At 37.8% G+C, this 13644-nt stretch overlaps 1 protein-coding gene across 1 annotated transcript; it reads left to right on the top strand.

Moving 5' to 3' along the window:
- The first annotated feature begins 212 nt into the window (after positions 1 to 212).
- LOC110936557 lies at positions 213 to 3957 on the top strand. Its single transcript, XM_022178969.2, has 5 exons — positions 213 to 435; positions 1028 to 1300; positions 1737 to 1973; positions 2102 to 2319; positions 3521 to 3957. The coding sequence occupies exons 2-5, from the start codon at positions 1049 to 1051 to the stop codon at positions 3768 to 3770; spliced, it is 957 nt and encodes a 318-aa protein (XP_022034661.1). The 5' UTR covers positions 213 to 435; positions 1028 to 1048; the 3' UTR covers positions 3771 to 3957.
- The last annotated feature ends 9687 nt before the right edge of the window (positions 3958 to 13644 follow it).

Here is a 13644-nt window from a genome sequence, read left to right as displayed (position 1 = left end):
ACAAATGTCCTAAAACAAGTTTCTTTTATTATATAGAGTATAGATAGATTTATTAGATAAAAAGATGTATTGATAAGAAATAAATATAAGATATAAAAATTGTCAAAGTCATAATCTCTAAACACATTTAATTCAAAAAGATTAGATTACATTAATAAATATAAATAATTAATTTAATGAAAAATACAACAATGAAACCCTGAAAAAGATGGTAGCATATTCCTTCATAAATGGCGTCCTGGTATAGCATTCCACTTCCTGACGATTTATTCAATATTCAAAATTCAAACTGTATTAGCTAGCTAGGGTGGCTTTGAACCTTTTTCAGCCTAATCAACCACCAAAACCCTACTAACTAGAGAGAGAATAAAGCTTTCTAGAGAGAGAAACCACAACAACTTTCCGGCCACTGCCTTCTACCTTCACCGGTTCATCGTATGCATCCTCTTAAACATTATAATCTCTTTAGACTCTATGTTTCGATTCATGATCTGTGTTTTTTCGCTTTTTTATTCAATCGATCGTATAGAATTGATGTATGCGTACATAAAGGAATTCAATCTCACTTTTGTTATATGTTTAGCTGTAATTAATGGATCGAATTTTCGTATGTGAAGGTTAGTTGTATTTTCGGTTCAGTTGTTTACTGATTTCGAGCTGAATAACCACTGAATTTCGTTATCTAGGGCTTGTGTTGACGAATTTAGGTTTAGAAATTGAGACTATTTGTTATTGATTTGTATTTGGATATGATGATTCTCTAGGTTTTGTTTGTGATTCTTAAAACTTGTGAATTAGAGTATTTATTTAAGTTGTTGAACATGAACTCGACAATTTATGAGGATCTTAGTTTTTAAACATTGCAAATTTGGTATTTAAGAAGTTTGATTGAAAAATTAGCGGTATTATTAATGATTGATACTGTATTTATCCAAATTGAGATTTGTGATGAGTTGAATAGCATTTTTCATTATGATTTTGTATGAGCTATAGATTGTATGCTGATAAGGTATATGGAATTTGATAGATCTTTGAATTATTACCGAAGATGGCATCTCAAGAAGATGCTGCAAAACACATGACAAGCACTCTAGGTCTGGAGGGAGAAGACAGTGAGCATGTGAGATTGGTTATATCGTCTAATGAAACAAGAGTGGCTGAAGCTGATGCCCTGCAATCTCAAACAGAAAGGAGTAATCAGTGCTTGAAATGGTGGATAAAGGCTGTCACATGGTCCGTTATTGCTATAATAGTTACGATTATTTTCTTGAAATGGGGCGTGCCATTTGTTTTTGAGAAGGTAAATTCATGTTTTTTTCGCATTGTAGTTTCCATTGTTTTTTCATACTTTCCCTTTTTTGTAATATTCATAAGTTGAAACTATAAATGTCTTTTTTATGTACTTTTTACTTTGTCATGTTTATAATGTGAAGGACCTGGATGTTGCCATGATAATTGTGATAATATGATCTATATTATTTGTTAAAAGAGAGGTGGTTTGTCTGTATAGTTATCGGTGGGGCCCGTGAGTTTTTCATTACGGGGTCTCATGGTCATCTAAAAAGAAGAAGAGAGAGGTGGTTGGTCTGTATATTTATTAATCAGTTGATGCTATTTATTCTGCATGAAGTTACGTTCTTAGGGGGTGTTTGGATGTGTGTTATGAAAGTGATTAGTTGATATTGAATAATAAAAAATGAGTATGATTGTCTAAGGTTTTGCGAATGTTGTTACAGGTTCTTTTGCCAGTATTGCAGTGGGAGGCGACTGCGTTTGGTCGCCCAGCTCTTGCAGCAATACTTGTAGGGTCATTGGCGTTATTCCCAGTGGTGTTAATTCCATCTGGTCCGTCCATGTGGCTGGCCGGGATGATATTTGGTTACGGGCTTGGATTTGTAATAATCATGGCTGGAACCACTGTCGGCATGATTTTACCATATCTCATCGGTCTTCTCTTCCGTCAACGCATCCATGTGAGTTGCTACTTGTAGACTTCTAGTAATCAGATGAAACCTGTACCAACACGTTATAACTAGTTCATTGACCTTATTTTTGAAGCGTTGACTTTTTCATTCAATTTCAATTTCTTATAAACTTGCAGAAATGGTTGAAGAAATGGCCACAGACAGCTGCCATGATTCGATTGGCTGGGGAAGGAGATGCGTTCCAGCAGTTCCGGGTCGTGACCCTCTTTAGGATTTCACCATTTCCATACACTATATTCAACTATGCAATAGTAGTTACAAATATGAAATTTTGGCCCTATTTGTGTGGATCTATTGCAGGAATGATTCCAGAAGCTTTCATTTACATCTACAGGTCCGTTTCAAATTAATGTCACTGCTCTATTTTATGTACAACCACAGGTAGCAAAATGGGTGGTCCTAGGAAAATAAGGGTCAGATCAGCCAGTTTTCTTATTGTTAAATTTAACAAATAATTAGCGTCTAACTATCATAAAAAAGTTACTAGACTGTGAATATGTGATGGTAAACTATACTTTGAAGTAAATCAACTTAGGAGACTTTTGCATTTTGAAAACATTTTTGATGACTTTTGACCCGTCTGACCAATTTTCTAAAATTTTCCAATTTTACCCGTTAAAAAGGCAAATTATAACTGAAATCAACCCATTTACTTGTAAGGTGGATCAAGCTTTCCACCTCTAAGCTGTACTTAGATGTAAACCAATTTAGGAGTTTTCTTTCTTTATTTATTTTTGAGTTAATTACTGTTTTCGTCCCTGTGGTTTGTCAAAAATCACTATTTCAGTCCATTAATTTAAAAATTGCGATTTCAGTCCCTGTGGTTTCACTTTCGTAACCATTTCAGTCCACCTCGTAACCATTTCAGTCCTTGTACTAATAGAATAAATGGATTGAATTGGTTACAAAAGTGAAACCACAGGGACTGAAATGGTTACGAAAGTTAAACCACAGGGACTGAAATCGCAATTTTTAAACTAATGGACTTAAATAGTGATTTTTGACAAACCACAGGGACGAAAACAGTAATTAACTCTCTATTTTTTTTTTTTTCATTTTGAAAACATTTTTGGAAGTAAACTATACCTGGAAGTAAAATTTCCAGTGTTGTAGTAATCGCTAGTCGGGCGGTGGGGACTAGCGATTAATTGTGATTAATCGGCGTCTAGTCGGGATTTTTACAACCATGAAAATTTCCCAATTTGACCCCTTAAGAGTCACGTCAAGTTACAGCCGTAACCGACCAATTTACTTATAAACTGGATCAAGATTGTGACCTGTAATTCTCTAAGTCTAAACTATACATGGAAATAAACCAATGTAGGAGATTTTCACATTTTGGAAACATTTTCGACAAGTTGACCCGCTCAGCTCATTTCTGCTAACCAACTTTCAAGTATATTCCCATTTTGACCACTGGCAATTTATAACCATGATCCATCGTTTACTTGTCAAGATTGCCACCTCTAAACTCTAATTTTGGTGCAGTTTGATTTCCCTTATGTTGACTTATTATCGTTAACAACTTTGTGCAGTGGGCGGTTGATACGGACATTTGCTGATGTGCAGTACCGAAAGCACCGTATGACTACATTGGAAATTATATACAATGTTATCTCCTTCATTATTGCAGGAGCTATGACTATTGGTTTTACAGTTTATGCTAAAAAAGCTCTAAAAGAACTTGAAAATGAAGACAACAAGGAAACAGATGATGTTATGGACTCAGGTAATATACAGCTTCAGAAGCTTCCACTTGAGAGACGTAATAATTTTGGTTTCTAGTCGCCCTCCTTAATCATAGCTTATTTAGTGTAAATTGCTGGCTAACCACTTGTAAATTAAGCGATTTCAGACGGAAAATAAGAACATAGCTGACACTTTTTAATATCAAGATTGATGATCTTCGATGTTCATTGTTTTTTATTCGTTTTATGGTTAAGAGGTGGAGATTCGACCCGTTAATTTTGAATGTTCATTGTTTTTTTTTTATTCGTTTACTTGTATAGCTCGATTATTTTTATTTTTATTTTTTTTATTTATTTTTATTTATTTTTTTTTTATAAAACTGGACAATATAGTGTTCATATGCGCATTCCATGAGTTACACATTTCAAACTAAACCTTTTTTCTGGTTAGTTGTGACTAACCACTTTGTGTGTATCTCACTTATTATGTTCTTTTACAGAAAAAATGACCTACTCGCTACCTTTGATTTTCTAGACGGAACCACAATGTCTCTCGACATATGGCTCATAGAAATCGGAATCCTATCCCAAAGCATTCTCCACATGTAGCAATTAGTTTTTAAAGGAACCCAATTGAAAGTTAAGCCAAGGATTTAATAATCCTTTCGAGCATAATGTTGCCAAGATCTTTAACTGCGAAGCCCCCGTCTCCTGTCCAAATCTGACTATCAAGTGAGTTGGAAAAAATAAAATCCTTCAAGTCCTTGTAAATACTTTCCAGTTCAGCCTCCTCTCTACCTCTTCTAGTCATCCTTCTCCAGTTCCAGTTAATCTTGGTGTGGGAGCTAAGGACATCATTAACGGTCACCTTATCTGAAATTCGGTGGTTTTTAAATAACTCCAAAGCATAGCTATTGGAATATTTGTCTTTTAAAGCCAAGCATTACCAGCTAGTTTAGAATTGGTAAACAGAAGCAAACGAAAACAGGAAAACTGCACTTGATTTAGCTTAACACCCAAAACGTTTATTATTCAAGAAATTATCTCAAAACGTGAACTACATGTAACATCAAATAATATTTATGATCTAATATTTAATCTAGTAGCCATTATAATCATTTACATTATATAGATCAAAATATATAATGACCTATTAAATAATTAGTTGGTAATTGTTGATGGACCATATTACCCTTATTAACTAATTGGGTTTCCTCTTGGGTCCATATATAAGGAGACTTATGTAGAGGTAACAAGGTTAGACAAGTAGATATCTTGTGCTTAGTTCATAATATCATTCGAAACCTCTCTCTCCATACCGGTTACCCTTTGTCGGTTTTCATCATCACCATCATTAGATTGCACCCTAAGGAGGAACCAGATCACACTGACAAACATGTCGAACTCGATGGCATCATCCCTCACTGAATTATCTGATGGCCTGTCTGTGACAACTCGAGTTTCCAAGATTCCAATTTCGCATTTATTGCACGTTCATTTATTGTTTAGTTGTTTATTTGCACAATTAGTTGCTATGGAATTGTATACGTTTTGATGCAATGAAGTGTATTGTATTTGAGCATGGTTATGTGCTAATTATGAAAGATTTGTTAAATGCATAAACTTGGTGGTGAAACTGTGAAATTGTTTGAGATGGGGTACTATTGTAAAATATGATACTTAGGGATGTATGGAGGAATTAGTGAAACTCTAATCATTTTAACCCTAATCATTCACTAAACCTCACACAAAAATCCAAGCACGTACTTTCACTTTCTTTGATTCTCTCTGGCAATCATCACCATCATCATTGGCACAAGATATTCATCACCCTTGATTCCACATTTTCTCTAGAATCAGTACAAGGTAATTGTTTATTGATTGCTTGATGATTATCAATTCTTGATTCTTGTGATTCTTGGTAAAACCCTAGTTCTTCATATGAAACTCTATGTGATTATTGATTGGAATCTGTTTATGATGATAATGATATTGAATAGTCGTTTAATCGATTGCCTGGTGATTAAGAATACATGGTTGATTTGATAATTGGATTGATGCTAGATAATACAATGAAATTAGGGTTACGTAGGTGTGGAAATGTGAAAACGTAACTGTTACGATGCAATGAACGTATGACTTTTTGTTGTCTGAGTTTTGTGAATGAATGTGATTGTCTGAGTTTTTGGTTATGGCAATTAATCCGACTTTTGTAATAGAGATCATGTCCGACCTTTATGATATAATACTTTAGATGTTGTCCGACTTTTACAAGCACTATAAGGGGTCCGAGTTTTACCCCCTTATTTCTGTCCGACTTTTAACCCTAGTTAGGGGGTCCGAGCTTTGTGTCACACATGTAGTCCGAGCTTTTAAACAAGCACATGGAGGTCCGAGTTTCTATATGTTGATAAGTCCGAGTTTTATATGGGGTAGGGAGTCCGAATTTCTTAGTGTTGTGATGTTGTCCGAGTTTTGGCAAAAGGCATGCGGTCCGAGTTTTAATCCCCACTCCCCTGTCCGACCTTGTGACACCCTTATGGTCCGAGTTTCTTGGCCCACTTCCTTGTCCGACTTTTAACCTCCCACACCCCATGGTCCGACTTTTGAACAGGGAACCCCCCCCCCTTCACTTCTTGTCCGAGTTTATATGCTTGTGGGGGTGTTACATCTTGTCCGAACTTTATAACATGGTTGATTGTCCGAGTGTTAACTAGGAAGCTTTGCCTGAATGTTTGATGGTATAATGAAATAGCCCAATTGTTTGCTATACACATGGTCTGATTGTTGGTTAAGTTGTTAACCTTATTAACTCCATTAGTTAGTAAACTATGTTAGAGTGTAATCCAGTTAAACACGTTAACTCCGTTATGACTGTAAAGATGTTAACTCAGTAGACATGTAACATTGTTAGTGCGTGAATTCTGTTAAACGTGTTAGCCTGGTAAAGTATGTTAATTGCGTGTTCTTCCTGTCAAGCATGAATTGTATGAAGATGATTAACTGGTTCCAATGCCTGATGTTAACTGTTACACACACTATGTGATGAACTTTGCAAGCGAAACCTTACAAAAATGTACTAACTGTGAACACATGCATACTCTAGGCTTTGATTGATTTCCTTGTGAGTGCATAACCTAGCATACCGAGCAAACCAAGGTGAGTTCACACAGCCAAGGCATGGGGTTCCCAGGGTGGGAATGGGATTTGATTATTTACTTGTACTTACCTAGATAATGGAAATTAGCGATATGATCCTCGGGGAGGAAGGTTATTGGTAAGATACGACTAGACTAGTGATACTTATAGAACTGATCTTCGCACACACGCCGGGGTTGGCTGCGATAATATGACTGATCTTCGCACACACGCCAGGGTTGGCTGCGATATTATGACTAATCTTCGCACACATGCCTAGGAAGGCTGCGAACTATACGCTAAACTTCGCACAGGTGCCGGGTGCCCGCGATACAAATATACCTAGTCTAGAATACTTGAGAACTTTCCCTAATCTTCGCATACATGCCTAGGAGGGCTGTGATACGAACTAATACGATACATGACTTAATGAACGAATACAAGGCTTACTATACTATTACAATTACTGAACTATAAACCGTGAACTCGCTCAACTAGTTGTTGATCCTCTGTTACATGCCTTGCAGGTCGTTAGATACATGGAGCTTGCACAGGGAGGAGCAGGTCGTTGTGGAGCATGGATCGTGATTGTCTTGTTAAACACTTTACGCCACTGGTACTTTGGAAGGTATCGCGCTAACTTGGTGGAACGCGCAAGTACAGATCCTAGGGTTGGCAGCTGCTAACGCCACCCCTTGGAATGATTTCAAGGAATTGATCAAAAGGGAATACTGCACACGGGAAGATATTCACAAGTTGGAAGATGAGTTCTACCATTTGAAAATGACTGGGTCAGAGATCGAAGCTTATACTAAACGGTCGAACGAGCTGGCCGTGCTGTGTCCAACTATGGTGGACCCTCCAATCAAGCGCATTGAGCTGTATCTCAAGGGGTTAGCGCCAGAAATCCAGAGCCATGTGACATCGGCTAATCTTGACAACATCCAGGCTTTTCAGCGCCTTGCTCATCGTATTACGGATCAGGCAGTAGAGCAGAACAAGCTGCCAAAACGCATCAGTGCTACCACTACTGCTGTTACTACTTCTGCTACTCCCAGTGACAACAAAAGAAAATGGGATGGGGATTCCAGCAGGGGATCAGCTTCAGTTCAGTCACAGGTTCAGCAGCGCAAGACTGACAGTTATCAGAGTCCCAGTCAGCACTCTTCAGGCAATCAGGGGCAGGGTGGATATCGGGGAATTCACCCACTATGTAATAAGTGCAACAGACACCACAGTGGACGGTGTCGCAAAGAACGTTGTCAGAGATGCCTCAAGTTAGGGCATGAAGCTAAAGACTGCAGGAGTTCGCGACCTGCAAATCAGAATCAGCAACACCCACCACCAGGTCCACAGAACCAGCATCAGCAGCAGCAACAGCGAGGCAACAGGGGATGTTTTCAGTGTGGGGCTGAAGGCCATTTCAAGCGTGATTGCCCCCAGTTAAACCAGAACCAGAATCGCAACAACAATCAGGGCAATGGGAACAACAACAACGGGGGAAACAACAACAACAACGGCAATGAAGCAAGGGGTCGTGCATTTGTGTTGGGGCAGGGTGATGCCAGAAATGATCCCAACGTAGTCATGGGTAAGTTTCTTCTTGACGACTTTTATGTTACTGTATTGTTTGATTCGCCCGCAGGATTTGCAACATTTTGGTTTTGGATAACATGGCGACATGTATTGACCAAATGTCCCAATCGCCCGCAGTGGGTACACTTCTGACACGGTGTCTGATTCACATGATGACGGTTGCATTTGTTGCACAAGGGTGCAGTACCAATATAGTTCTTCCTAGCACGAGGCTGTGCTGGCTGATTTGGTGCAACCTGATCATTCTGAGCGACCACTGCGAAGTTTTGTGAAACCTTACGCTTCTTCGACTTCTTAGAGGACTCGGTCTGTTTATCCTTTGGTTTATCTTGTGCTATCTTGTCAGATGGTCTTGGATCGCCTTTTCGGAAAAGCTTACCCTTCCTGATTTGAGATTCAGTCAGGGTGGCAGATAGTTCAATGGCTTGTCTGACGGTAGTAGGGTTACTGCCAGTAACAATATCCTGAACTGGATCAGGAAGGCCATCGATGTATCTTTCAATTGCCTTATCCAAAGGCGTAACCATGGTAGGACATAACAGACTCAATTCCTCGTAACGATCAGTGTATGCTCGATGTTCACCGCTGTCTTGTTTGAGATCAACAAATTCCCGTTCCAAAGCCCTAAGCTCATGACGAGGACAGAATTCCTTCATCATTAGAGCCCGAAACTCTTCCCAGGTTTGTGCCATTGCTACATCGGCACCTCGATCCCTCATTATGCCATTCCACCATGTGAGTGCTCTTTTCTGGAATACACTCGATGCAAACTCAACTTTTCGCTCGTTTGGGCATTGCACATGACGAAACGTGCTTTCGAGACTCTCAAACCACTGTAGGAGCCCCGTGGCCCCTTCAGACCCAGTAAATGTGAGTGGCTTAGCTGAGTTGAATGTTTTAAAGGTGCACAGAACATTGTTATTGTTTGCCTGATTTATCTGGGTGATAAGGTTCGGGAGTACAGCAGCGAATTGCTGAGCGATTAAGGCTGCCAAGGCGGCATCCTGAGCTTGATCACGTTGAGGAGGCATATTCTAAAAGGGCAAAGAAACATGAGGGAGAAACAAGTGAGATGTCATTGGATATTCAAAACTAGATGTTAAGAATATCGACAAAGCATAAGGATTGTGACCATTTGTTCGTTACTTAAAACAAACAAACGACACTGTGACAAATCAAAGTAAATGGGTCAACATAATGTATCACTGAAGACATGCTCGCCTATAAGTGAACACTCACCCCAAGAGTTCCCAGGTAAGAGTGACTGGTCCGATACTGCGGATTTGTACGAACACTCTAGCCTTAGACAGAAAACTCAGGGTACAGGCATTCACTCTTCCAGTTTGCACGTGTTCACATTATTTAGACTCAAACTTTGACGGGATTTTGAAAACTCAAAAGGCACAAAGCTAAAGATGAATCAAACTGGAAGGGTTCAAAACCTTATAACAAAGGGTTCAAAACCTAATTAATCAATCATCCAAGGATAGGTGATTAATTTTCGAAGCGGATTTGTTATTGTGTTCTCGTTGTGGTTATCACCTAAGGATAGGTGAAGTGTATTGTTTTAAGACTAAACACAAGATAACTTGTGTTAGGGTCCTAGGAAGGTTATAGTCTAGGTCAAAGCATTACTAATAACCTAATTCCCTATAACCATTGGCTCTGATACCAACTTTTCTGTCACACCCCGACCACGTAAAACAACAAAACGTGGCGGAAACGTCGGGGAGTGTTGTAACAGAATCATTGTTTCACAACCATGGATTAAATAGTTTTGTTTTATTGAATTATTGAATTCAATGTTTTGGTACAATTTAAGATAAAACAAATAATTGTTTCTCAGTTTTAAGTCGCTAAGGCACAAGTCCATCCTATATGTAGCGTGCATCAACAATCATCACATAGCAGTACCTGAAACATATATGAAAATATGGTACGTCAGCATAAAAATGCCTGTGAGTAACATAGGATTTTGTGTATTAGATTCATGGCTTTAGATAATATGAGAAAAGGTTTTATGTTTTTCAAAATAGCCATGAATCTAATGTAAAAGTTTTGTTTCTGAAAATGTGTCGTTTTGGAAAACGGGTTTATAGTATAGACAAAAATATACTTTGGTTTTGAAAAGTTTGTACAAATAGTATATCATAGTATACTTTAGTTTTGAAATAGTTAAATGGATAGTATATCAAAATATACTTTAGTAATTAAAATAATAATTTCGGTAGTATATCTCAAGTATACTTTGGTTTAAGAATAAAAGTATTGGTAGTATATCAAATTATACTTTGGTTTGTAAATAGCATATCAACTATGCTTTGGTTAAAAGTAGCATATCAACTATGCTTTAGATAGTATATCAAAATATACTTTAGTTTAAAATAACAAAGTTGCTAGTATATCAAACTATACTTTGGTAAACAGTAGCATATCAAACTATGCTTTGATTTAAAAATAGCATATCAACTATGCTTTGGTTTAAAAATAACAAAGTAGGTGTGTTAAAACATATGTTGGATTTTTGTACATAGTATATCAAAATATACTTTGGTAGATCACATTTGAGAGCACATCAAACTGTACTTTTGTAGTATATCGACATATACAAAGAGAGTGTGATTTGGTATTCAACAAAGCCTTAGTGTATCAAACTACACTTTGGAGACTATAGAAATACCACGAAGGCAATTTCTATTTGGTTTAAATTTGGTTTCTGACATTCCATACAACAGGAATGGGGTGTCTAGTCCTATAGCGCTATATCATACTACCAATCGGCTGGGTGAATGTATAAAGATAGGTACAATCCAACAATTTAGTTTTATAAGTTTTTGGAAAATCAGTGTTTAAACCATAGGAAATCGTTTAATTTATCAAAGAATATGTAATAAGCATGTATAATCAGGTAGTTTAAAATCAGGAAAATAATAGATAGGCATATATGTTTCACCCCAAAACAATTGAAAACAGTAAAAGGGGGGGGGGGAACTATGTACTCACTTGAGATTGCAAGTATCCTTGATTAAGTGTCCTAACAAAGCTCGGGAAATCAAGGAATCAAGTGGCACCTAGTATGGATCACTATATTAAACAATCGGATCCTAAATCGGAAGATAGGATAGAATGAGGTTCTATAAATCAAATGAGTATTTGAACTCATATGGTATGATTTAATAGTCCCAACATTCTGATTGAAAGGCCTACCTAAGTGCTTTTGACCCGTTTCGACCCATTATGGTAACATAAGCCACTATAATGCGTCGTTAGCGTAAAACTATGTTCGGATGGTAATCTATGTGCTATGTCAAGTCTTACATGCCCAATTATCCCTAAACATGTTACTAAATCAGATTACTTGTCAAAAATATGTTCACATAGTCAAATTACGGATTCTAGCTTCAAAAGGGCATTTTGGTCATTTACTATGGGCATACAAGCTAACTAGCAAATGACTAACCAATCCTATGTGATCATAAGGTTATAACCTCAGTGGTTATTCCCTATGAAATTATGATCACTAACTAAACTTGGTCGGATCCAAAGATCGACCAAACGGGTCGGGTTCGGAAGTATAAGCGGTTGTTTAGTCCGCTTATCTTACGATCCTAAACAAGCACAAACTAATAGTGTCGAGTTAGACATGTCAAAACATGTCTAACCTACTGATTTGGTATCAAAACAAAGTGTTTTGATACCCTAAAGTAGTTCCGTTGCAAAATGCGTGCTAAAACGCATTTTGACCGAAACTTTGACTCGACACTACAACTAGATAACGTGGTAATCAGCGGTTATAATCACGAAGGATTATAACTATCGTGATTACAATCACGTGTCAAAGTTCAATTGAACCTTGACTTGACCAATTGATGGTCAAAACCGAAAGTCAAACTGTTGGCCAAACGTTTGACTTTCTGCACTACAAAAGGAAAAAGGAAATAAAAAGAATGAAAGAAGCTCACTTAAGGTCCTTGCTATCTTTTCTACAAGAAGACAAAGTCCCAAATGCTTGAGAGAGAGCTCCAAAGCAGATGTGAAGAGAGGAATGAGTGAATGAGCAAAGAAATGAGTTGATGGAGCATGGTATTTATAGTTGGACATGAAGAACAAGATCACTCCAAGTGTTTTTCTTAGTCATTAAGCATTAATCCTAGCCATACATGTGTTAGGAGCAGGTGCAAAGCCTTGGAGAGGTGGTAACTTGGTTACCACACAAAGAAATTGCAAGATTGGCCCCTGAAATTACAAACTGTTGCTGAAAACACATATTCTGCCCAGATGAGGCACTCGCGTAGCGCGACGGCATAGGCCATAGGGCTCGCGCTACGCTACGGCGTGTCTGATTCAGCAAAGTTTCAAAAATGGCAGAAATGGTCCCTGCACGCGTTTAAAGCCTTTTTCGATGCGTTTAAACCCCGTTAACCTCATTTCAAGGCTCTAAAATGAAGTTAAAGCATAGGGGACTCAAAACATGCTCAAAAATATCTCGGATGTCGGTTCGTTTGATCGTAAAATCGCGTTGTTCGGTTAATTACGACGGAAGTCGTAACGAACGCAAAATCGATCCAAATTAAGCGACGAATGGAATTTTTGCATGGCGATCACTAAAATAAAAATATTTTAGTGTGTACAAAAATTTTGGATGTCCAGATGTGTCCATAACGTAAGATATGCGCGAAAATGCAAACTTACGCCGTTTTTGACACTTTTAGTCCCTGAAAGATCATATAAGCATGTTTTCGCACACCGAACCTATCAAAGCTTGTTTCTAAGCTATGATTAGGTTATATATGGTATGTTTAACTTATGATCAAGTTCCGGACTATTCGTTACCTTACGAATCGGTATAGTTTCGCAGTTTGACGCAAATAGTCCCTGCGATTGAATAAACTTGTTTTTGCCATACCAAACCTTCCAAAACTTATTTCTAAGTTATGTAAAGGTCATTTAAAGTATGTTAAGCCTATTTCACTATTCCGGAGTGTTTGTTGCGCTAAAACTGATTACGTTTACGCACCAGTGCGCATCTAACTTTCCAGAAAGCGATTTAAAGCTCGGAATTGAACAAAAATTGATATGTGCAAAGGATACACATATTTATACAAATCCCAGGTATGAAACACAATGTTTCATAGGTTTGGCATTTGTTTGGTGTTCGTGGTGACACAGGTGTCACAGTCTCCCCTACTTTAGGAAATTTCGTCCCGAAATTTAATTCTAGAGGAAACTTGTGAAGA

The sequence above is a fragment of the Helianthus annuus genome, chromosome 4, assembly GCF_002127325.2.
Source record: "Helianthus annuus cultivar XRQ/B chromosome 4, HanXRQr2.0-SUNRISE, whole genome shotgun sequence".
Taxonomy (NCBI): domain Eukaryota; kingdom Viridiplantae; phylum Streptophyta; class Magnoliopsida; order Asterales; family Asteraceae; genus Helianthus; species Helianthus annuus.
Note: the sequence above shows the minus strand (reverse complement) of the source record. Positions and strands in the feature narration are given on the sequence as shown.